The sequence below is a fragment of the Lactuca saligna genome, chromosome 4 (assembly GCF_052625555.1).
Source record: "Lactuca saligna cultivar CGN05327 chromosome 4, ASM5262555v1, whole genome shotgun sequence".
Classification (NCBI taxonomy): Eukaryota; Viridiplantae; Streptophyta; class Magnoliopsida; order Asterales; family Asteraceae; genus Lactuca; species Lactuca saligna.
In genome coordinates, this window is record NC_136420.1 from 67,161,403 (window position 1) to 67,184,189 (window position 22,787).

General features: G+C 34.7%; 3 protein-coding genes across 3 annotated transcripts; 2 read left to right on the top strand and 1 right to left on the bottom strand.

Annotated features, from left to right (window-relative positions):
* The first annotated feature begins 363 nt into the window (after window positions 1-363).
* Window positions 364-3,923, top strand: LOC145038589 (putative heat stress transcription factor B-4a). The gene is made up of 2 exons (XM_078986900.1): window positions 364-777; window positions 3,354-3,923. Exons 1-2 carry the CDS (start codon window positions 493-495, stop codon window positions 3,720-3,722), a joined length of 654 nt encoding a protein of 217 aa, XP_078843026.1. The 5' UTR covers window positions 364-492; the 3' UTR covers window positions 3,723-3,923.
* Window positions 3,924-10,161: 6,238 nt separating this feature from the next.
* LOC145042065 (uncharacterized) lies at window positions 10,162-11,288 on the top strand. Its single transcript, XM_078990424.1, has 2 exons — window positions 10,162-10,780; window positions 10,962-11,288. Exons 1-2 carry the CDS (start codon window positions 10,348-10,350, stop codon window positions 11,105-11,107), a joined length of 579 nt encoding a protein of 192 aa, XP_078846550.1. The 5' UTR covers window positions 10,162-10,347; the 3' UTR covers window positions 11,108-11,288.
* An 86-nt stretch (window positions 11,289-11,374) lies between these two features.
* LOC145042064 (DNA mismatch repair protein MutS, type 2) lies at window positions 11,375-14,771 on the bottom strand. The gene is made up of 5 exons (XM_078990423.1): window positions 14,193-14,771; window positions 13,015-13,873; window positions 12,413-12,937; window positions 11,880-12,344; window positions 11,375-11,804 (listed from the first exon to the last, which is right to left on the bottom strand). The coding sequence occupies exons 1-5, from the start codon at window positions 14,663-14,665 to the stop codon at window positions 11,487-11,489; spliced, it is 2,640 nt and encodes an 879-aa protein (XP_078846549.1). The 5' UTR covers window positions 14,666-14,771; the 3' UTR covers window positions 11,375-11,486.
* Between the last annotated feature and the right edge of the window lie 8,016 nt (window positions 14,772-22,787).

The window sequence follows — 22,787 nt, forward strand, 5'->3', positions numbered from 1 at the left end:
TGCAACATAGCTTAAAATTTTAGTCAAAATTATACAAAAAAGAAAGTTGTTAGCATGTTGTACTTTCTATTACATGTCATCTGGACAAATTTGGGACAATTTTCATGGTTTATTTAATAAAGTGTAAAGTGATGTTTTCTAAACATTTAAAATAATTCATTGGTCATTAATGATTTTTTAACATTTTATTTTTTTATTGGTCAAATGTTAAAAAATAATTAAATGTATAAAATTACAAAATTTTGTTATATTGACATTTCGTTGTTATTATCTTTTCTAAATCATAAGAATTTACGAGTAGGGTATTTTTGGAAGGAATTATTAAAATTGTATCATGCATGCACTTGAGGGCAAAAACGAAAGACAAATCACAAATGTGACATGCCATCTTCCCTATCTCTACAAATACCCCACTCTCATTAACCTCGGCTTTCTTAAACTCTTTTCTCGGCGTTCACTCGCCGGCAGATCAACGTACCTCTTCAAATCACCATGGACGCCGATCATCCGCCAGATCCATCAACATCTAGCCGGAGATCAACCACAGCATCGCCCAAGGCTAAACTCCCAGCACCGTTTTTGTCAAAGACTTACGATTTATTGGAGGAAGAAGAGGAGAGAGAAGAGAATTGCAGCGGTGGAGGGCGGATTGTGTCATGGAACACGGAGGGGAATGGTTTTGTGGTGTGGTCTCCGGCGGAGTTCTCCGAGCATATGTTGCCACGTTACTTCAAACACAATAACTTCTCAAGCTTCATTCGTCAGCTCAATACCTATGTATGTTTTCACTTGTCTCTCTCTCTCTCTCTCTCTCTCTCTCTCTCTCTCTCTCTCTCTCTCTCTTTTTCAAATATAGCAGGCGAGAATTATTTGTTTGATTTGTTTTTGTTTAAAATATGATGATTAAATTGGTTCGTTTAAATAAATCGTATTAATAATAAACTGAGCCAATTTTTGCAGATTTTTTTCACGAACAAATCCAAGATACTCTATCGAAAATCCAAAATAAAATTAAAAATTAACTACCTTGAGATATAAATTTTACTTCATCTTGTTTTATTAAAATGCACTTACAGCATTGTTCATAACAAAAGAAAATAGCAATCAAGTATTATTTCTAACAAATTTATCTGAAAAATCAAAGGTTACTTAGTCAGTTAGCTAGTCTTATGAAACAATGGAAATTCTTTTTCCTAAACCTTACCTACCGAAAAAATTAAGAAGTATGATTTTCAAAGTCAATATTTATCATATTTTGTTTTATATCTAGAGTGTGATGTATGAACTATATGCTAATGAATGTGTATCACACATACACGTACGTACGTTTTCATTAAAACTCTTTGTTTATTCATATACATTTGAACAATTGATCGATCATTCTTTACATTAATCTCAAGTTAGCATATGCTATATATATTATATAGTTATATAAATTCCACCCGTGTTTCTCATTACTTAAATGCGCTAGCTAAACATGTAAGATTCTTTTTGGCTAAGAGACTAGCTACCTAATTTGACCATCTTTATTTATGTAAGTACATATGCATGTGCGTGTTTATATATTGTTAAGATAAAGTCATCTTTAATTATGTAAGTACATATGCATGTATATGTTTATATATTGTTAAGATTAAGTTATAACCCTAAGTGCAAAACGTATGGAAATGTAGCTAACCGTTATAAAAAGTTAACTTGGACCATCTTTAGTTGGTAAATGGGTTTGTTCTTTAGGGAAAAGCGGAGCTTCATGATTTGTGAAAGTGAGCATAAAGCCATTGGAGGAGTTATTTACATCGATGTGTATTATATATATATATATATATATATATATATATATATATATATATATATATATATATATATATATATATATATATATATATATATATATATATCTTAATTATTTGCAATTAAACTACTACCGTATTTTTAAGAGTATTTAATTGAAAATCTTTACATTGCAAGAACATGCATATATGATTATCAATGAATTTAGATTTTTGCATGCTATTAGTTTTTTGGTATTTAATTGGATCGGTCTTTGACGAATCTTGTTGGAAAATAAAGATGAGGGCTTCTGTAACTCATGTTATACAGTTCTTTTGATTTATACATCTACAAAAGTACGTACCCCATAAACTTATATTTGTATCATCGTGAAATTTCACACAGAAGAGAAGATCAAGATCTGAGATGTAAATACTTACACACCCAAAATATTACTATTATAGGATTTTGTGATTACCTCCTACATGGCCATAGAACGGAGTGAAGTAGCTATAGGCGGCTTAAATGATGAGGTTTATTATTATTATTATTATTATTATTATTATTATCTTTCTGTAATGCTCTCTAAAATAATATTTTTAAAAGTTAATAACTTTCGGTGTACAAAAAAGTGCAGTGATATATCTTTAATTGTTGATTGTTGCTACTTAACGGATTAAATTGGTGGTAGCCGCCATATTTGCTCTTTTAGAGGCAATTTTTAATAAGTTTTGAGAAATTTTAATATAACTAATAATATTTTTCAATTTCAATAAAAATATACCATAAAAACTATTTGAAATTAAACACAACGTTTAGCTTGACATACAATTTAATAATAAGTTAACAGTTTATTTTAGAGGCAATTTTTAATAAGTTAACAATTAGTTTTATATCTGAATTGTCCTTTAGCATAGACCAAAAGGAACAATCATGCATCCGAAGCACTTTCGTGATTCTCCCGATACATTTAAGTCTTTGAACTAAAGACAGAGATAAAGTTTGTAGTCTTTTTTTTTTCTCTAACACTTTGCTAGTCTTTTTAAAATAGATTTTTCTCCATTTCAAAAAAAATTGTATTTGAAATTGGTATATGTTAATATTTCTCTATGATTAGTAATAGAAAACAATAAAAATGGATAAAATATTATATTTATTCAACAACAAAATTTTGCTTAATTACATTTGTGTTAATACTGTTTGTTTTGTTGTGGCATGGAAGTCTTGGCTGTTGAAAGCCAAAGATTCTTACCCACGTGCCTTTAGAATATATGGTGGAATTTAGGGGCTTTTAGAAGAATAGAACACATTGGTTGATTGATTGACTTCAATCTTTTGGTTCTCTTTGAATGTTCTGTAATTCAAAATTTTGATAATTTAATATTAATATATAGTGTTTGTAAAATTTGACTATAATTTGTGATTATTGACGATGTTATATTTCTTGAAGAATGTGTGGATAATTGCTACAACAAAGCTATTTTAAGAATAAAATATAAAAGTTACCTAATTTTATGAGAGCAAAAATCTGATTCTACACACACAAATACATATGAGAAAGTTTGATAGAAAATGGTTTACAGGGATTTAAGAAAACAGCTTCAAAGAGGTGGGAATTTCAACATGAGAAGTTTCAAAAGGGTTGCAGACACCTTCTTATGGAGATGAGTAGAAAGAAATGTGAGCCCAGTGTGTTTCCCACATACCTGAAGCCTTCATCAGGAGAAACCGATCATCATCATAATCAAACACCATCATCATCATCCATTGAAGAAGAGAACATGGTTTTACTCATGGAAGAAAACAAGAACCTCAAAAAGGAGAAAATGGAATTGGAAATGCAAATACAACACTTTAAATCCATGGAAACGAAGCTCTTGGATTGTGTTTCTCATTACATGGGTAATAATAACCAATTCCAACACAATGATAGTAATAAATTCTTACGTTGATAATAGTGGTTTCTTAGTTCATTACTATGTCTGAGTCATGAAGTTTTACTTTAAAACTTTCTTTTTTAATCCTTTCGTAGCCTTGAAATCAACCAAAAATATATGGTTTTGAGGGGATGAATGTGTGTGTGTATATACACAAAAAAATTAAGCACAAGTATTAACAACTTAATTGGGTTTAATAAAAACCTTTTCTTTGTATTGCTTATTGCATAAATACATACAAAAACTCTAACCTTAAAGGCCCAACAGTACAATACAGCCGCCAACCCAACTCTATGTTAGCTAGGTTTTGATAATCAATGATTTCCTTGTAATCAACATTGCATTACTCAAAGGTATAAATACAAGGAGGCCATGGGCCGATACAAACAATACATACACTTCTAATGGGCTAAATACCAACTGATACATAATACAAAACATGAATATGAGTCCGCTAACATCCCCCACAGTTTGATCACGATGAGAGTTTCGAATATTCAAAATGTCTTGAACTCATTGAAAAGAGTAGTCAGAAGTCATTTGGTAAAAATATTGGCATACTGAGCTGAGGACGGAACATGAAAAACACGAACAAGACCACGGGCAACTAGGTCGCGCACAAAGTGAATATCAATTTAGATGTGTTTTGCTCATTGATGTCACAATAAACAATAGTGGTTTTGCCATGGTCTAGAGTCCTTCAAAGATAGCACAGAATGTGCTTAAGGGCATGCATGTGAGGTTCGCAAGGATCATGCATGAACAGAAAAGTTTGTTGAACAGCGAAGGCAATGTGAGATACTAAAGTTCCCCGGCTAAGCTGTGGTAAAGCGATGGATCAACGACAGGGGTCCAGTAGCATCCAGGTTATGGGTGGCCTCAGCAGGTGTGCAAGCTGGATTGCACTAGAGTATATGTGCGCACTCGAGAATCTCAAAGGCATACTTACGTTGAGAGAGGAAAAGACCCTGCAGGGAACGGGTTGTAGAGATCCCAAGAACGTAGTTGAGAGCCCCAAGATCAGTCATGGCAAACTCTCTGCTAACCTGAGTTATAATTAACTGTAGAACCGTGGGGGATGAAGCAGTCAAGACGATGCCATCAATGTATAGGAGTAGATATGTTGTATCGGTACCCTGATGATAAATGAAGAGAAAGGAATCAGTAAGACTGTGTTTGAATCCCATGTGAAAAGCATGTTGTGAGAACCGCTAGTACCAGGCTCTAGGAGCCTGTTTTAGGTCGTATAAGGATCGTTGAAGGTGAAATACATTATTCGGATGTTGTAGATCTCGAAAGTCCGGGGGCCGATGCATGTACTTAGTCTCTTGAAGATGATCGTGAAGAAAAACATTCTTCACATCAAGCTAGTGAATCGGCCGGTGTCTGCAAATAGCCAGACCAAGAACAATACGAATAGTAGTTGATTTGACAATCGGGAAAAAGGTATCATCACAATCAATCCCCTATTGTTGACCTTGATTGTTTGCCACAAGACTTGCTTTATAGCGTGATAATGAACCGTCAGCATTGAACTTCTATTTAAATAACCACATGTAACGCACCACGTTAACGCCTGAAAGACGTGGTACAAGAACCCAAGTACCATTAGTAATAAGAGCATTATATTCCTCAATCATGGATTTATGCCAATTTGGATCTTTCAAAGCCTATATGTGTGGCCTCGAGAGAAATGATATAGAGGTAGAATGGAGGTTTAGACTGTCAATGGGTTTTACAGTTTCACTTCGAGATCGAGTGTGCATGTAATGAGTGAGAGGAGGATGAGGAGACGGGGATGATCCTCGTTAAGAGAAGTTGGTTCGGACTCTATAGTATTTCGAGGTGTGGGTGGTTCGGTTGTAGGTATGGAAGGATGAAGAATTTGATAAAGGTTAGGAGATGTATCCGAGTCAGATAAGAAATCATAAAAAGGAGGATCGGTAGGGGTGATCGAGCTATACGGAAAGAAAGACTCATTAAATGTAACATGTCGAGATATAATGATCTTTTGAGTGGAGATATCAAAACAGCGGAATCCCCGATAGTGAGTAGGGTGGTCAAGAGAAATGCATGGGGTGGAACGAAGTTGGAATTTATGAGTGGTGTGAAGATGAGGGAAGCAAAGGCAGCCAAAAACACGTAGGTGAACATAAGTGGGATGATGCCAGAAGAGATGATAGTGAGGAGTGTCATTAAAGATAGAGACAAATAGAAGGAGGTTGAGTAAGTGGCCTGCCATGTGAAGAGCCTTAAGCTAAAAGGTAGGAGGAAAGTGAGAGTGAAAAAGAAAAGTTTGCATCATGTTATTGATAGTACGAATCATGCGTTTAGATCTTCCATTTTATTGAGAGGTGTGCGGACACGAGAAACAAAAGGTAGAGCCACATGAGGCAAGGTGGTCATGGAAGAGTTTATTGTTATATCCCCCCCCCCCCCCCTTTTTCTCCCCATTGTCACATTAAAGATGTTTGATAATACCACCATATTGAGTTTTTTTATTATATTTGAGAGGTGTAAGAATTTTTGAAAAACTTCATATATATGTTTGATGGGATATACCTAAAGATAGTGAGTTTAATGATCAAGAATATGTTTGATGGGATATACCTAAAGATAGTGAGTTTAATGATCAAGAAACAAAACATAATATTGTAAACCACCATTACTAGAAATAAGAAATGTACACACATCATAATTAATAATCTCAAATGGTTCAGAAACAATAGAATCAGTCAAATAAAATAAATGTTTAGTGTGTTTGCCAAGTTGACAACCCTAACAAATAACATTATTTTTTGGTAAGCGACAAGAAATAGAACTACTAGAAAATAAATGTTTCAAGACTTGATCGTCGGGATGACCAAGTCGTTGGTGCTAGGTGGTTGAAAAGGTGGAGGTGAATGCATGGCTTGTGGAGTTGGTGATAGGATAAAGAGGCTCGGAGCTATCACGCGGATGAGAGGACCACATGTCTGATAATAAAGAATGGTAAAACCATAAGGATCAAAATCAAAGAGCAATTGTTATGAGTAGTAAATTTGCAAACATATATGAGATTTTTGATAATATTAGGTATAATGAGGACATTTTGTAAAGGAAGAGTGTGATAATTTGGAACAGGAAAAATGGAATGTCCCGATGTCACAACAGGCAGAACCATTACCAACATAAATAGAACGAGGATAATAATGATTATCAAAAATGGATTTAAGTAATACTTGCATTGGTGTGAATATGGTCCGTTGCTCCAATATCCATGACCCATCCACCATTTCCCGGTTCTTTTAAAGACATAGTGTCGAGTAAATTTGGTAATGAAGTGGATTGATCACTACAAGCCATGCCAAAGGAGGTTGATTTGATCTAGAATATTGCACATGGGGTTGTAGAATAGTTGACGATGGTGATGATGGCTTGCTTCCAAGGAGACCTGAACTGCTCGATGTGGGCCTACCCCAAAATGGGTTGTTATTAGAAGCCTATTGAGGGAACAAATGATAATTAGCCCATGGTTATAGGTTTGACCAGATACATTCCACAAGTGATGATCAGAGGCAGGCGGCAGAATGTATACCCACCCATATTGGGCGTTGCGAGATGAGTAAGCATCGTTGAACGGAGCAGCCTGTTGTCGGGGGTGAGAACTGCTTCAGCCTCCTCCTCGACGACGACTAGAGTTCCCTCGGTAAGAGTTGTGGTTAGATAATTACATATTTTTGTATTTATCTCATTGTGTTTATCAGGATATATTATGTTTCCTTAAATAGTTATCTTATGTACTTTATTTAAACATAAAAGATATAGATTTAAGGCATGTTCGGCCAAGCTAGCTGGTAGGTTTTAGCAGGTAGCGGGTAGCTGATAGCGGATAATGAACTATATACTAAAGAATTTAGAGATGTGTTTAAGAATCAGAACAGTTTGATATTTTCATTCAACGCCAACAAAGAGATATAAATACAAATATAAGAATCTTGCTAAAATCATCAAAAGAAACTTATTCTAAAAGAAAAGGATAATCACACAAACTAGATAAGATAAATATAATGTGAATTCTTCACCCCCCTTAAATTGGAACGTTGGAGATTCCAAACATCCAACTTGTATAGCAAATAATGGAAGTGCTCAACCTCGAGCAATTTGGTGAAAATATCAGCAACGATGATATATTGGGGTTCTTTGTCTTGAGACTAAACTCTTTCGTGGAAAAAATAATAATCTTTTTTCACATGTTTAGTTCGCTCATGAAAAAAACGGACTATTTGTCATATTATGTGTTGCTTCATTATCACACTAAGGTGGTGTAACACCCTTATACGCAATAGAGGTTATTTTAACATCATTTTTTGGATTAATTTAATTAAATTATAATAGACACGACAATATAAAAAATTAAAAGGTGTTTGGGCTAAGCAAAGTTCACATGAATAACTCAGTACAAACATCTATTAATTTTGTTAAGCCGATATACACAATAGAGGTTGCTTGAAGTTTTTTTGGATGAATTTAACTAAATTATAATCGACACGTAAAATATAAAAAAAAAAATAAAATAATAGACGTCTGGGCCGGGCAAAGGTCATATGAATAATTATATACGAACATTTATTAATTTTGTTAAACCATATACACAATAGAAGTTATTTTTAACCACACTTTTATAGGATAATTTAGTTAAATTATAATAGACGTGACATTATAGAAAATATGTATTACCGTACATGCGCAAAAAAATATCAATTTCAGTAAGTTCCCTTAGTAGAACAATTTGTTCAAATTATTCCATATGTGTCTAAAATCTAAATGAACTTATCCATCATTGAGAACAAAAGAATGAATCTAATCATATTTTTTCATTGCTATTTAAGCCCTTCAGCATAACAAGCGAAAGCGACAGTAAAAGTAATATTTATATATGAATATGAAATGCCACCACCTCCCTTTTCTCTACCACCTCCACAACCACCATTGCCACCGTCACACAGCCACCACCTCCTCCCTTATATCCCATAAACAATAGTTACCCATAAAATCTCATAAAGTATATAAATAATGCAAATAATCACCATGCAAGCTACGTCGAAAAATGCTTTATCGTCCGACCAACCGAATTTAAAGGTTGGTAATGGGATTTGACAATGTCTGCAAAATTAAATTTGATATCTCTTGATTGATAGAATTCATGGATTTCACTTGATTTAGAATTAGAATTGAATAGAGATGAAATGTAAAATGTAACAAAATTGAGGGAAATTCGAAAATTGGTGATAAAAATGAAGAGATTGGCTCCATCGGTTGATGCAAACCATCCATGTCAATTTTTCATGAGCTCCAGCCATTTGAGAGCTTTCGGTGCATATAAGATGAACATCGCAACTTCCAACGGATCAAAAGTTGTGTATGTTTTAAGTTGGAGATCTTGGCACACCTTTTGTCGGACTCTCGCTTATCCATAAGGGAAAATGACTTAAAAGCCCAACGAAGTTCCAAACCATTCAAAAACCTTCAATCATGTTTTATCTGTTCAAAAAAACTCAACGAACTTAACCTTTTGTCTAAAAAATCCAACAAAGTTTCAAACCGTTCAGAAAATTCCAATTTTGTTTTGTTTAAGTTCGTTGGGTTTTTTTTTTTTAACAGTCAAAACATGATTGGAGTTTTTTAAACGTTTTGGAAACTTTGTTGGTCTAACAAGTCATTTTTCCGATACGGTAATAAGCCACGTCATCTGTTTCTCTTATTTAACTTTCAAGAAAGTGTAACTTAGTTGGGCGTTTTAGATAAAGTGTTAAGTTTGTTGGGTTTTTTTGAACAGACAAAACATTATTGGGGTTTTTTAAACGGTTTGGAAACTTCGTTGGGCTTTTAAGTCATTTTCCCTATCCATAAAGGATAATGTTTTTTATTGTTTAAGGTCTCAATATGTTCTACATCATAATGACCTAATCTCATATACATGTACAATTACAACATTGAAGATCATTTTTGGAAGTTTAATAGAAATTCCAAGTTAATTACAACTATAACTTATAACAAATCTAAATTTTCCTAATCCAAAGTATAAGGTTTCATATATTGTTTATCAGAAACACGAACTCTTGCTTCATCCACAATGGACAAAACCGGTTCCAATAGTAACTTGGTATGAACGATTTTTCATGTTGTAGATATAAGTTGTCGTAGAGTTTTGAAAAAGGAGTAATGATTACATGACGATTATGCCCCTTGAAAGGTGTCACGTCTCAACCGTTTCTCAATAGATACAATACTAATGACTACGTTAGTATGAAGGTAAAGTGTAAGCCAATCCATAGTTTGTGAAAGTTCGAAACGGGAGTCAAGGGACTGAAACTGTAGATTTAGCGTACGTATAGGGATGGTTTCTGTAGTTTAAGGTGAAGTTTATAAATGCATTATTTACATGAAATCCCATATGGTTTTCATGCACCAAACATCAAGGAGAGAAACGAAATACTCATGTGATTTGTTTTGTTACTTGCACCACCTTCAACTATTATAAACCTTTATTTGCTCACACAAAACAACACAAACAAAAAGCCCATATCTTCACCACATAAAACCCCAATATTAATAACTTCCCACGCCCAAAGGACTCAGTGATCGAGTCATAATAACAATGGCAACATCTACATCTACTAGACAATGGGTCTGCTTAGCCATCTTAGCCCTCCTCGGCTCAACCCTAGCTATGGCTCACATGGTCAAGCCTACTAAAGTAGCTGATTTGGATCATGAAGAAAAGCCACCTAAACCTGCCAGATTACGTAAGCTCCAGATGGACGGTAGCGGTGAAGATGAAAGCTTACGGATGGATGATGGAAATGGTGCCCAGGCTAGCGGCTGCGACGGCCGCCAGGCTCAAGCGACCACCCCTGGTTGGGAGGAAGGTGGAGGAGGAATCTATGGAGGAGGCCACGGTAGTGGCGGTGCCACCTTTGGGTTTCATAAGATTAACCCGTTTCCGGCATTCCCGTTTGGGGCTTTTGTGCCGGAGGTGTCCTCATGGGGGGAAGGAGGTGGCTATGGTGGTGGATCAAATGCCAAATCAGGTGATGCTTACTTATGCTACTCTATCTATCTATATAAATTCTACAATCAAATAACTAAAATCCACGTTAACTCTATTTATGTACAAAATTATATATAAACAGACTAAGACATGTACTAAATAACTGATTGTTGATCCACGTGGCATTCAGTCTCACAGCTTATTAAATGATTATTTTACAGGTACAGGTAGAGGTGTACAGTGTCATTGTTCAAATGGATATGCGATGCAGTACACTATGAGCCCCATCAACTTTCCACCCATGGCCATGGATCCCACCATGAGAAGGACCGATCCCGAAGACATGGCTCCAACCTCATCACCCTAAAAACCTTTTCTTTTTTATGATATCACTGACTATTGTATTTTCTGTCTTTACTCAATTTATCATCTTCCTATAAATAAAAAGTATTAGGTATGTCGCATTTATTTTGCTTCTTTTGTCTACTTTCGGAGACCAAATCAAGTCACAAAAGTATGACTATGATGTAAATTTTTTAAGCACACTTACACTAATTTTCAATTTAGTCAACCATTATAAATTTTTGGTCATTTACAAAGTATCCTTTTTCCTACGATTTAAATACAAAAATAATTAGATGGCCAAATCAATACGATTCTGTATTTTTCCTAAATAAAAAAGCAAATTCTTAAATGACATTATATTCACATCACCCAAAGAAATGTTATCCATACCGCATATATATTCATTTGATGTAAGCAACTGTACAGCCATAATTAGTCGGACCATCCTGTTCAAACTTGACAACCCGCGGATGTTTTTTTAATATTTGGAGCGCGCATTCCTTCACAACACCCGTACCCATCCCATGGATTACAAACAAAACCGAGTTAGACCCGGTTATATTAATCGCCAAATTAAGATTGTGTGACGCTTCCTCCACTCGCATACCACGTAAATCAACCGTGTTTTTTGATGTCTGCAACACTGGTCCATACGACACCGTTTCGCTATTGCTTCCCTCTGATAAATTCTTAAGGCTTTTAATCCTCCGTGTCCCTCCCTACACACACACACACATATATACTTCTCGATCAAATTAGTTATTTAATTAAAAAAATGCAATTCCCCTTGTTACCTGTTTTTTTACGTTTGATTTTGAATTTGCAATCTGAATGATATCGGCGTTAGGAAGAGGTGTTATGGTGTTTAGATTCACACGAACCCTAATTTTTCCATATTGAACAAGGGCAGTGCCATCGGTTGTGCCAGGTGGCTCGACTATGGTTGCCTGTTTGTTTCCTAATCCGGTCACAATTACTTGATCTCCAAGCTTTACTTTAAGAGTAGACCTATCGGTTTTTATGACAGATGACTCTTCAGCATTCTTGTGACATTCAACAATTGATGAAATGGCAGATTCGGATTCCTTAAGAAGCGTATTAAGTTGATCAATACTTGCACTTCTAATTCGAGCTTCAAAATCCTCCACTATTTTCTCCAACTGAGATTTCACTGTTGCTATTTCCTTTTGGATTTTTTGAGTTTCCTTCGCCTTAAGAGCAGCCTCACGTCCCACAAGATCATCTGCCTCATCCCTTATCTTTACAATGAAAAAACAGAGTGTAAAGTACAGAAAAGAGTTCACTATATCAAACAAAGAAAGCGTACCTCATTATACAGAGTCATGGTATTAGAATATATATCTGCAGCTTTGTTAGCCTGAATTTCTAATCTATTTTTTTCTTCCATTAACGACTGATAAAGCAAACCTTTTCGCTTCTCAGCTTTATCAGGCATCAATCTTTTCACCCATGTTTGTGCTCGTTCAACTATTTTTTCATCAAACCCTATTGATTTAGCAATGGTCAACGCGTTTGACTCGCCTGTGCTTCCCCAAAGTATTTTGTACGTGGGTTGTAAAGTCTCTAAAGAAAACTCCATTGCTGCATTCTCATATTGGGAATTGTTTTCCTTTAAAAGAGATAAATCTGCATAATGTGTAGTTGTTACTGCTAAGTTGACTCTATCTTTAACATACTCTAACATGCTGGTGGAAAGTGCCACCCCTTCTGATGGATCAGTTCCACTTCCAATTTCATCGATAAGAATGAGTGATTGTTTTGAGGTCACTTCCAACATCTTGCAAATTCGTGACAGGTGGCCACTGAAAGTTGAGAGGCTTTGTTCCAGAGACTATAATTATAAGAATGAGAATGTCAGAATGTTGCTTCTTTTTAACTACAAGTGTAGAGTATTAGTGTATTTATCACCTGGTGATCTCCAATATCTGCTAAAATAAGATCAAACCATGGAAGGGTTGGTTGATTTGTAGCAGGTAAATACATGCCAGCCTTTAGCATAATAGATGCCAATCCTAATGTTTTCATGGAAGCAGTTTTTCCTCCAGTGTTAGGCCCTGAGATCACAACCACTCTTGTTTCATCTCTGATTTTGATGTCAATAGGAACAGGAAATGGGAATGAATCAAAAGATTGATGACTCATCGCTCCTTGTTTCAGAGAGGCTTCAAGAAGCAAAGGATGGCGTATACCTTCAATGTCTACAGAACCAGAACCACATATGAGTGGACATACTCCATTGATCCATCGAGCATGAGCAGCTCTTGCAATTGCAAAATCGACCTCTAGAACTCTATCTAACAAGTAGTTAATCTCAGACTCTGATTGTGAAATTTCAGATGTGAGCAACCCTAATATGGCTTGTTCTTCAACCCGCTCAGCATTTGAAAGCCTTACTTCCATGTTGTTCAAGTCTACAGCCTCTTTGGGTTCCATGAAATATGTTGCTCCAGAGCTGCTAACATCCAAAACGACACCATTTGGAAGTAATGATTTATGAGAAGCTCTGATGCCAACACACATTCTTGACCTACGTTTGGTTACCAATGGTTTGTCAATACCTCCGGCTAGAAAAATCTTAGTTGATATGTCTTTCAACAGAGAGTCCAGATCTTCCATGTTGCTTTTTCTTTCTGACCTAATGATCTCTAGATCTTCACTGGCTCTGTCGAGTATGGTTGAGAATTTGGAGTCTATACAGTACTCTATTTTCTGCTCCAGATCCGTTAAAAAATTGCAATTCTGAAGAATTTCAAGCAGAGGATAGTACCTGGTTAATGCAATGAAGATGATATCCAATGAAACTAGTTCTATCTGAAATAGAATGTGAGAAGGCACCACACTCAACGATTTGTATTTTACGATTCTCTTTGTAATTTAGGGCTAATGCAAACAACGACTTGGATCGGGAATCAAATGCGCTAGAAGAATTGAACGGAGATGCTAGTTTAAATCTTATATTGAATTCGGTTAAAAGTATAAGGATTTCAAAGAGGTGACAGAATTGAAAGCAAAAACCGACCTACTGTTATGAGTTGCAAACGTTATAAAATCAAAATAGAATCAAGTTTTAATGGTGTATAGTATACCTTTCCGATTTGAGAGAAATCTTCTTCAACTGTTCAAACAGATCCCTAGCCGATCGCAAAGTCCGTTTTACCGCAGAAATCTCTCTTATGGAAAGCAACTGACGAGCGACAGAAGACTCAATGATATCCGAAACATCTTCAATTCCAGAGAAATCCAGCGGAAAAGGAAGCGCAAATGCAGCGGACGTCTGATTCAGGAGCCTCCTGCTCTCCTCTGGACTCCTTCCTATAGGAACTAGACCATCTCGGGCAGCCGAAGTTCCCATGGAGGTGGCAGTGAAGGAGGAAACCTGGTTACACACCGACGGCCATTCGAGAATCCTGAACGTCTCGTACTGGAGTGACTCCGCGAGCTTGAGTCGTCGATTCGTATCCGCCAAGCATTTAACTGAATGGGCTTGGGTTTTGAGATTGGGATACGAGTGTTTTAGTTTCATGGGAGAGGTGATAAAGAATAAATTGCAGAGCTCCATGGACGAATGGAGGTTGGATTGCTATTCTCCGTTAGAAGTAGTTGGTCATAATCTTATCCATGCCCGTGGAGGGAAAACGGCGCGGAGTTTACTGAATTTTGAGTCAACAACATTAACGGTTTTAGGTTTTCTAACTTCGGAATAGGTTTTCTAATTTCGAAATTATTAAAAGTGTAAGTTAACGAATGATCCCGTAATATTTGGTTCCTAACTTATTTTATTAATTTGAAATGCATCTATAATTTATTTTTGTTGCGCGTCTGCTCTTTGTCTTACCTTAAATATTTTTGTCTTTAATTTTTTTAATTTATTTAAATAAACATATCCCAACCTCACTTTCATCTCACCTCACCTTACCTTACCTTACCAACCTCATCTTATTTAAATAAATTAAAGAATCAAGGGCAAAATAGTAATTTTAGGTAACAGGAACTAATCGTGTAACAAAAACAAACTATAAAGACCTTCCGAGTTAAAAAAAATAAGTTAATAACCAAATATGTAGATTACCCCAAACCATAGGGACTATTCGTGTAATTTACTCTTATTAAAACCGTAAAAATGCATTGTTTTTTTCAGATTTTGGTATTTTTTTTTTTAGGTCATTTTGAATTAGTTTCATTGCGATTTGATCATTGAAATGATTGTAATATCCTTAGAGTATTTATTTTAGTAATTTTTGTTTCATATCTCTCTCTCTCTCTCTCTCTCTCTCTCTCTCTCTCTCTCTCTCTCTCTCTCTCTCATGGCTATGGTTTCCAGAGTTCAATTCCTATACATCACTACTCCCATGATCGAAAATAACACCAATGTAAACCCTTTTTAAAACCTACAATCACAAAAAACTCAAAAAAAAAAAAAAATACTCAAACCCTAAATCTAATTTCATTGTGAATTTGTGATCAGTGCTCAAATAGAAAAGGGCATGTCTAGGGCGATTGATAATTAACGACGAGTAATTCCAGTCCTGTTACAACTAGCATTTTTGGCTAGGAAATTATGTCTACATGTAATCAACTCTTGAATAATTTGTAATCTAAGTTGATATTATGTAATATGCTCATTCAAAATCAATCATTTGAATCAAAACTCACTAGTGAAGTTCAAAACCAAATTCAATACATCTCATATACTCAACTGTGGGTTTGAAACCCTAAGTTCCTAGTTCAAACCCTTATCGGACAAGAAATCAGTTATTGGGCCTAATGGGCCAATAAACTCACAACTTAGTTATTTGGGGTCTAATTGGACCCACTTTCATGAAACTATAACCTTTTGGGCCATGTTGGGCCTAAAATGTATCGTTTCACTTTTATGGGCCTTATTTGACCTCAAATGACCCACTTCATTCTCATGCGCCTTTATGGGCCGTGAACAACTCTCTTGAACATTAATGGGGCCGTAAACCCCTTTCCTTACCAATTTTAGGCCGTAAACTCTTATATAGGCCCAATGGGCCGAAAACTTCCATATTTGGGCCTTATAATTTCATGTATATTTAATACTAGCCCAAATGTTTTATTCTCTCTTATTTTTTTCTCACATTATCGGTTTTAACAGAGGAAAAAAAAAAAGATAATATGGGATTAATTAGGGTGTGGCACCTTATTATTATTTAATGGAAATCCATGCATATTGTCCACCATATATCTAGGAAATTAAGGCTTAACCACCATGAAAATACCACGCTAACCCCTCTCTTCTCTCTTCCTTCAAATTCTCGGCCAAGAAGCATTATCCCCACCTCACTTCATCCACATTTCAAACACTAAAATCTCTTTAAAACTCTCAAGAAGTCTCTCATTTTTACCTTTTTAAAAATCATGACTTTGTGTGTGTCTTAAGAAGATCACTCCAAGCTTCATATTTAGGTAAGATCATGTAAATTCAAGTTGATTTATTTCATTTTATACTAGATTAATTGTCACGAGCACTCCATTTCGTGATTCATGCTTCTTAGAACTCTTAAAGCCGAAAATCTCATCAAAGGAACACTCCAAGGCCGAAAACACCTCCCTCTCTCCTCCAAAATTGAATCCATCAACCCAATGTGAGTTCATACTCCCTATTTCGGTTTTTACTATGTTTTGGGGAAGAATACAAGTTGTTTTGTATAGATCTATGTGTGTATGCATGATTATGTGTATTTTTCATGTTATATGTTTTGATTATGTGTTATAGGCTACATAAACCCTAAATTATACTAAAATATGATGATTTTTGTAGAACATAACATTTGAGACAACTTATTATGCAAATGAAAGGCTTAAAACATTTCAAGGTTGTTTAAACTAAGAAAATCGTATAAGAGGGCTAAAAATAACAAAATAACAAAATAGCTGAAAATTGAAGTTATTATGCATAACTTACGGTTTTGAAAATATTTATTTGAATAACTATGGATCTTTATGGTATTTATGATTTTAGAAGGGCTAAAAGTGTAAACTTTCACAAATGGGCCTTATATTGGGCTTTCACGGTTTTTGGGCTAAATTTGTAAATTTTTGGACTTTCGTGGGCTTAAGTGTCATTTTAAACAAGTTTGAGCCAAAAATGTTATTTTACTCGAGTCAAGCCCTTAAATGTAAACTTTTGGTTTTAAAGGCCCCGAAGTCTCATTTTTACTAAAAAGGGTGCCTTAATTGTAAATTTTCGGTTTTAAGTGCCAAAAATGACTTTCTACAAAAAGTGGGCCTTTGTTAGGCGTATCAAACCCAAAAAATAATAGGGGTACAACAGACTCCAAATACATTGCTTTAATGCACTAAAAAGTAGTACAAGGCAAGTAGGGTCGAACCACAGAGACACAAGACAAAAGTCTATACCTCTTTGCGCAAGGTACTTTGATCACAAGAAGGGGGATTTGTTTGCAAAAGTGAAATAATAAAATAACAATCTACTTTAAAAACATGCACAAAATGAAATAGATTTTTAAACAAGTTGTAAAAGTGTTTCCAATTCTAGTTCTCAATGTTGTTGTTCAACTTGATTATGATTTGATGTAATTCAAGATTGCTATTCTATGTTGGTACTGAAAGATATTAACACGCTCTAACACCTCTCGCTTGCCAAATTATCTAACCAAAACACGCTCTTTGACTAGACCTAGTTTTACTAATTCAACCTAAACACGCTCTTAGATTGTATTGAAAAACTGCATTAAGTTTTGTACAAGCTTCCCAATAATGTTTATTTCTTCTCAAACGCTCGGAAGTGTGAAAACATGTGATATATGTTTTACAATAAGAAAACTCATTGTTTGGTACCAATTATTAACTTAATAGAACGATTAGGTGCCCTAAAAGTTAATTAAATGCACAAAAATTTAATTCATGAAAGTGGCCAATCAAACATAAAATCAAATTTAAGGGTTCTAGTTTAAACAAAAACATAATCACTAGAATATAATCACAAATCAAACATCAAATCATATGCTTAAAGTCAAGCAATCAACATGTTTTGAATAAGAACTAGAAACTAGGGTTTCTTAGCTACACATGGCTAAGAACAAATCAAACAGGAATAAAGATGGAATTGAAATGTTTAATGCTTGCAAAAATGAAATCAAAGGTGTTTGCCACTACTAGAAAAAAGGCCTTTTACGACGCTCATTGCGCGTCGTAAAACGCTCAGACGACGCGCAAATGCGCGTCAAGGAAGGCCCTGTCATAAAGAGAGACGGCGCGCTTTTGCGCGTCATCTATAGACGACGCGCATTTACGACGCGCATTTATGACGCGCATTTACGACGCGCGGTTATGACACACAATGCGTATCAAGGAAGGCCCTGTCATAAATGAAGACGACACACGTTTGTGTGTCGTAACCTTACGACGCGCGTGTTTATGACACGCAATGTGTATCAAGGAAGCCCCTGTCAAGAAAGGCCATGTCATAAATGAAGATGACACACATTTTTGCGTATCATAATTTTAAATGTTCTAAAAAAATATATTTATTCATTTATTAATTTTTAAATTAAATTTGCATTTAATGTCTCATAACAGAAAATGAAATACCATATACAAAAAATACAATCCATTGCATAAAATTTATTGTCATACAAATAACAAACTGTATTTCATATTCATACATATGATTACATTATTCATTAAAAAAAACATATACCTACATCTTCCCCTAAAATGTTATTACATGATGTTGGCCACTTCATTGATGGATCACCAAGAGGAAAAGCAACAACTACCCTAAATGTTCCATGATGTGCTGATACTCATGTCCTGTAACTTTAAATATTAAAGAAAGTAAAATACCTCCTAAAAATAAAAATGCACAAGAAACAACACATCATAATGAGAAACTACTAACATGAATGGAAGAAGTACACTATAAATTTGTTTTACTAAGAGTGGCATGGACGATCAGGTGCTACAAAGTTTTTCCAAGCTGCCAAACAAAGACTGCATGCAAACCAAAACATACGTACACTATAAATTTAATTATCATACAAATCATATTCATACATACGAGTTCGTTTTACCTTTTTTTCCTCATATCTTTATCTTTTTTATTCTTATTATCCATTGAGTGTTGGTGTTTTCTTTTCTCTCGTTCAATCAACCCTTTGTTTTACTTTGAAAAATTAACAATTTCCCTACCAGTTGACTCTGCATCAAACAGAAAAAAGTAAGTCAATCAATAGTCAATGGTGAATACCAACTACAAGTTTTTACTGAAGTAACCTGACACCATAAATACTTTGGTTTAATAAACAGGAACATGTATGTATAAAAATCGCAATCAAAGTAGTTTGGTCTAATACCTCCATTTCTAGTAAGTGTCCAATCATTGTTTGTGAAGGTTGAAGACCTTCAAACAAAAAACTCCCAGCAATGTCATTAATGTGCATCTTAAGAACAGGAAACCATTGTAGTTCATGCACTAGACAACTATGGGTGATCTGAAATATTTCCCAAATATTTATTTATTCTGAATTATAAAAAAATAAAAAGAAAAAGAAAAAAAGATAATACCTTTACTAATTCATTGTATACAAGTCTAGCACATTGAAGACAATGATCCAACAACCGAGCTATTTGTCTTCGAACAAAAACTTGAAGTGGAACCTATATAATTGTATTAAAGGGTTAAGTTTACCAAGCTGAATAACCAACTCAAAAACAAGGATGATGCATGATTACAAGCATCGTAAGGATTTACTGTTGTATCAAAAAATGGAATTAAATTTTTATTTTTATTTATTTCAATGTTCATATAATGAGGAATTAAAAAATGTTATTTATAAAAACAAATATTTTGTTTATTGTGAATATATATATATATATATATATATATATATATATATATATATCATAAATTTTGTTTTTATTTATTTTAATATTATATAACAAGGGTATTTTAGTCTTTTTAACAAAAAATAAATAAAAAACGGAATTGAATTCCTTCCATCCTCCTAATGAAATCCAGCAAACATAGTAATTGTAGGACTCCAGCGGAATTAAATTGCCTCTATTTAGCAACCAAACATGCCATGGAATGGAATCTCATATACCAATTCCATCAATGCCCTTGGTTCTTAATTAAAGAGCAATCTATTACCTTGGCAATGTCAAGTTTACCAAGCTGAATAACCAACTCAAATCTATAATCAGGGTCTGTAGTAACTTCCAAGGCCTCTTCAACCTTGCCCCATGACTCCAGAAAATGAGCAACACTATTGAAGAAAACAACCAGAGTTCGTTCGTAAAAAAATATAATATATATTTAAGATAAAAATTTTGGTAATAACAATATAATATTTGAAACTCTACCTATTATAATGCTCCTTTGGGATTGAGGGTAAAACTCCATTAGCTCATTCTATGTCTCCACGCATCACAAGTGTCTTGTACTGGATTAACGTAAGGAGCAAAGTGTAACCAATGAGACTAAAACATAAAAATTAAAGAAAAAAAATTAGCATAAATGTTGATGATAATTGTTTATTTAAAGATTATTATACCCACTCACTTGAATTCTTTGTTAATGAGATAAACCCTGCTCTGGTTAGCAAGAAACCCAAGAAGATACATAGGTTGATCCAAATGGAACATTGTGTTAACCTGAAACAAATGTCACATTAAATATTATCAAAAATCATCTCACCCTTCACACCAATCAAAATATGAAACCCAAATAAAAAACAAAACCAATTAGTCATCCAGATCAGGATAATTAATATTTATATTTATATAGTTTGATATAAAGGCATCAAAAAGTTACAGGGGTGGAATATTATTAAAACCAGAAGACATACCAGTAGAATTAATGTATCCTGAAGTGGACATACATGGTGATCACTAACTATTTTCATACCATGAAACAAAGCCTTAATCAACGACTCCAAAAACATGTTCGCTCATAGAACCCAGATGCTGACAAACGGATGAGTGATAGACATCATCCTCAGACGCTGAACTTTCAACACACTTGTATAAAATTGATTTCTTTCACAGATAAAGTCATTCATTTTCAAAAGACCCTCTCTCTATATTCAAGACCTTATTAAAAAAGCAAGGTTTTAACCAATGCTGGATTATATAGCTCTACTTGGGTGACCTATGTTGGAATAATCCAGAAGTTTAGAAGAATTTATCTAGTTTATTTTTTGAACTTTTAGTCATTATCCTTTCTTCCTGCATTTTAGAGATAAACCCATCTAGTTAGTTTGCTTTGTTTCTTTCAAGTATAAGTAGGAACGTTATTTATGATGTTACAGGAGTTTTTTCAGTTCAATAAAAATCTCAGCGGAAAGTTGGACAAAAATACTCCTCAATTGCTTCTTCTTGTTCTCTGTTCCCTGTTCTTACTTCTTGCTGTTAGATTTAAGCAGCCACCTTCCCTCTACCATCTTCAGATGCAACCACATCACTCAATGGAGGCCATGAATCAAACTTTGATCTGAAAGAAACTGTCTCAAAATTCTCAATCATTCGAATGATATTGGATTTTGGTCTTTCATGAACACGTAAATGTTCCTGTAAATCTATACGTTATTTATTATAATAAGAACCTTGGAAATTTATATTTATATTTATATAGTTTGATATAATGTTTACTTCTGCAGCTCCATTTGCAGCTTTTCTTTCTTCAAGATTAGTACTTCTTCCAACCCACACATAAATTTCTGTTCCACAATCTAGAAGATAACAATGGTGTGTGTCTAGTAACTTCTTTGTCAATGAATCATCAGCTACAGGTATTGCTTTCCCTTTATGATACATAAAACAAGAAAAAAAATTAGAATTTTGTTAATTGTTGAATAAAGAGATAGAATAGTAATAGAATAATATAAGAAAATATTACCAAAGTAGCTGAGTAGGATAAGCATGAGTACTTTGAGCATCATTTGTAGTTGTTTTCTTTGGAACTGGAGAAAATCCACCAAAGAAACCCCATAATTCTCCAGCTTCAACATCATCCATTAATCTCCCATCATCTATTCAAATCAAACATATACAAGTAGAAATGAGATTGCAAGGGCTTTTCTGTAATTTTCCGTTTTTATAACATAATGCGCACAAAATCACATGCCAATGGTAGCTATGTCCCACTTGTTACTATGGTAGGTGGTTTTGATATAAGTAGCGTTTTTTTATGAACGCAACTGGTGGAGCAATCTCCAATTGCAAAATTGTTTCAATCGCTAGCGATCTTGAATTGCGTTTTTGGGAACTAATCTGGAAATAATGTTTTAAGTGATGCACCCTGCAATTAGTGAGTAGCGTTTCATCTTCCTTGGCAAGCCATGGTGGCTTGTAGAATTGACAAACTACAAAACCAATAATTAGGAAACATAAAAAAGTTACTGAACGAGAAAATTACAGAACCAGAAATTGACAAAACCCTAACCCTTTGATTTCAATTTATTGGCCCTATGAGCGGACGACAATCATCGATTGACTATCAAGCGATCCTCGTAGGCGCCATGGAGCTCTCGAAAGACAACGTTGATGTCATCCTTGTTAATCAGCTTCTGCATCGCGATTGACTTGCAAGCGAACTGTTGGTGCGTGGTTTTATGAGTGACAAGATGCGTCACACCAAATTGACTTACGGGGACATCATCCATTGGTCACCCAAGGATGGGGTTGGAGAGCTG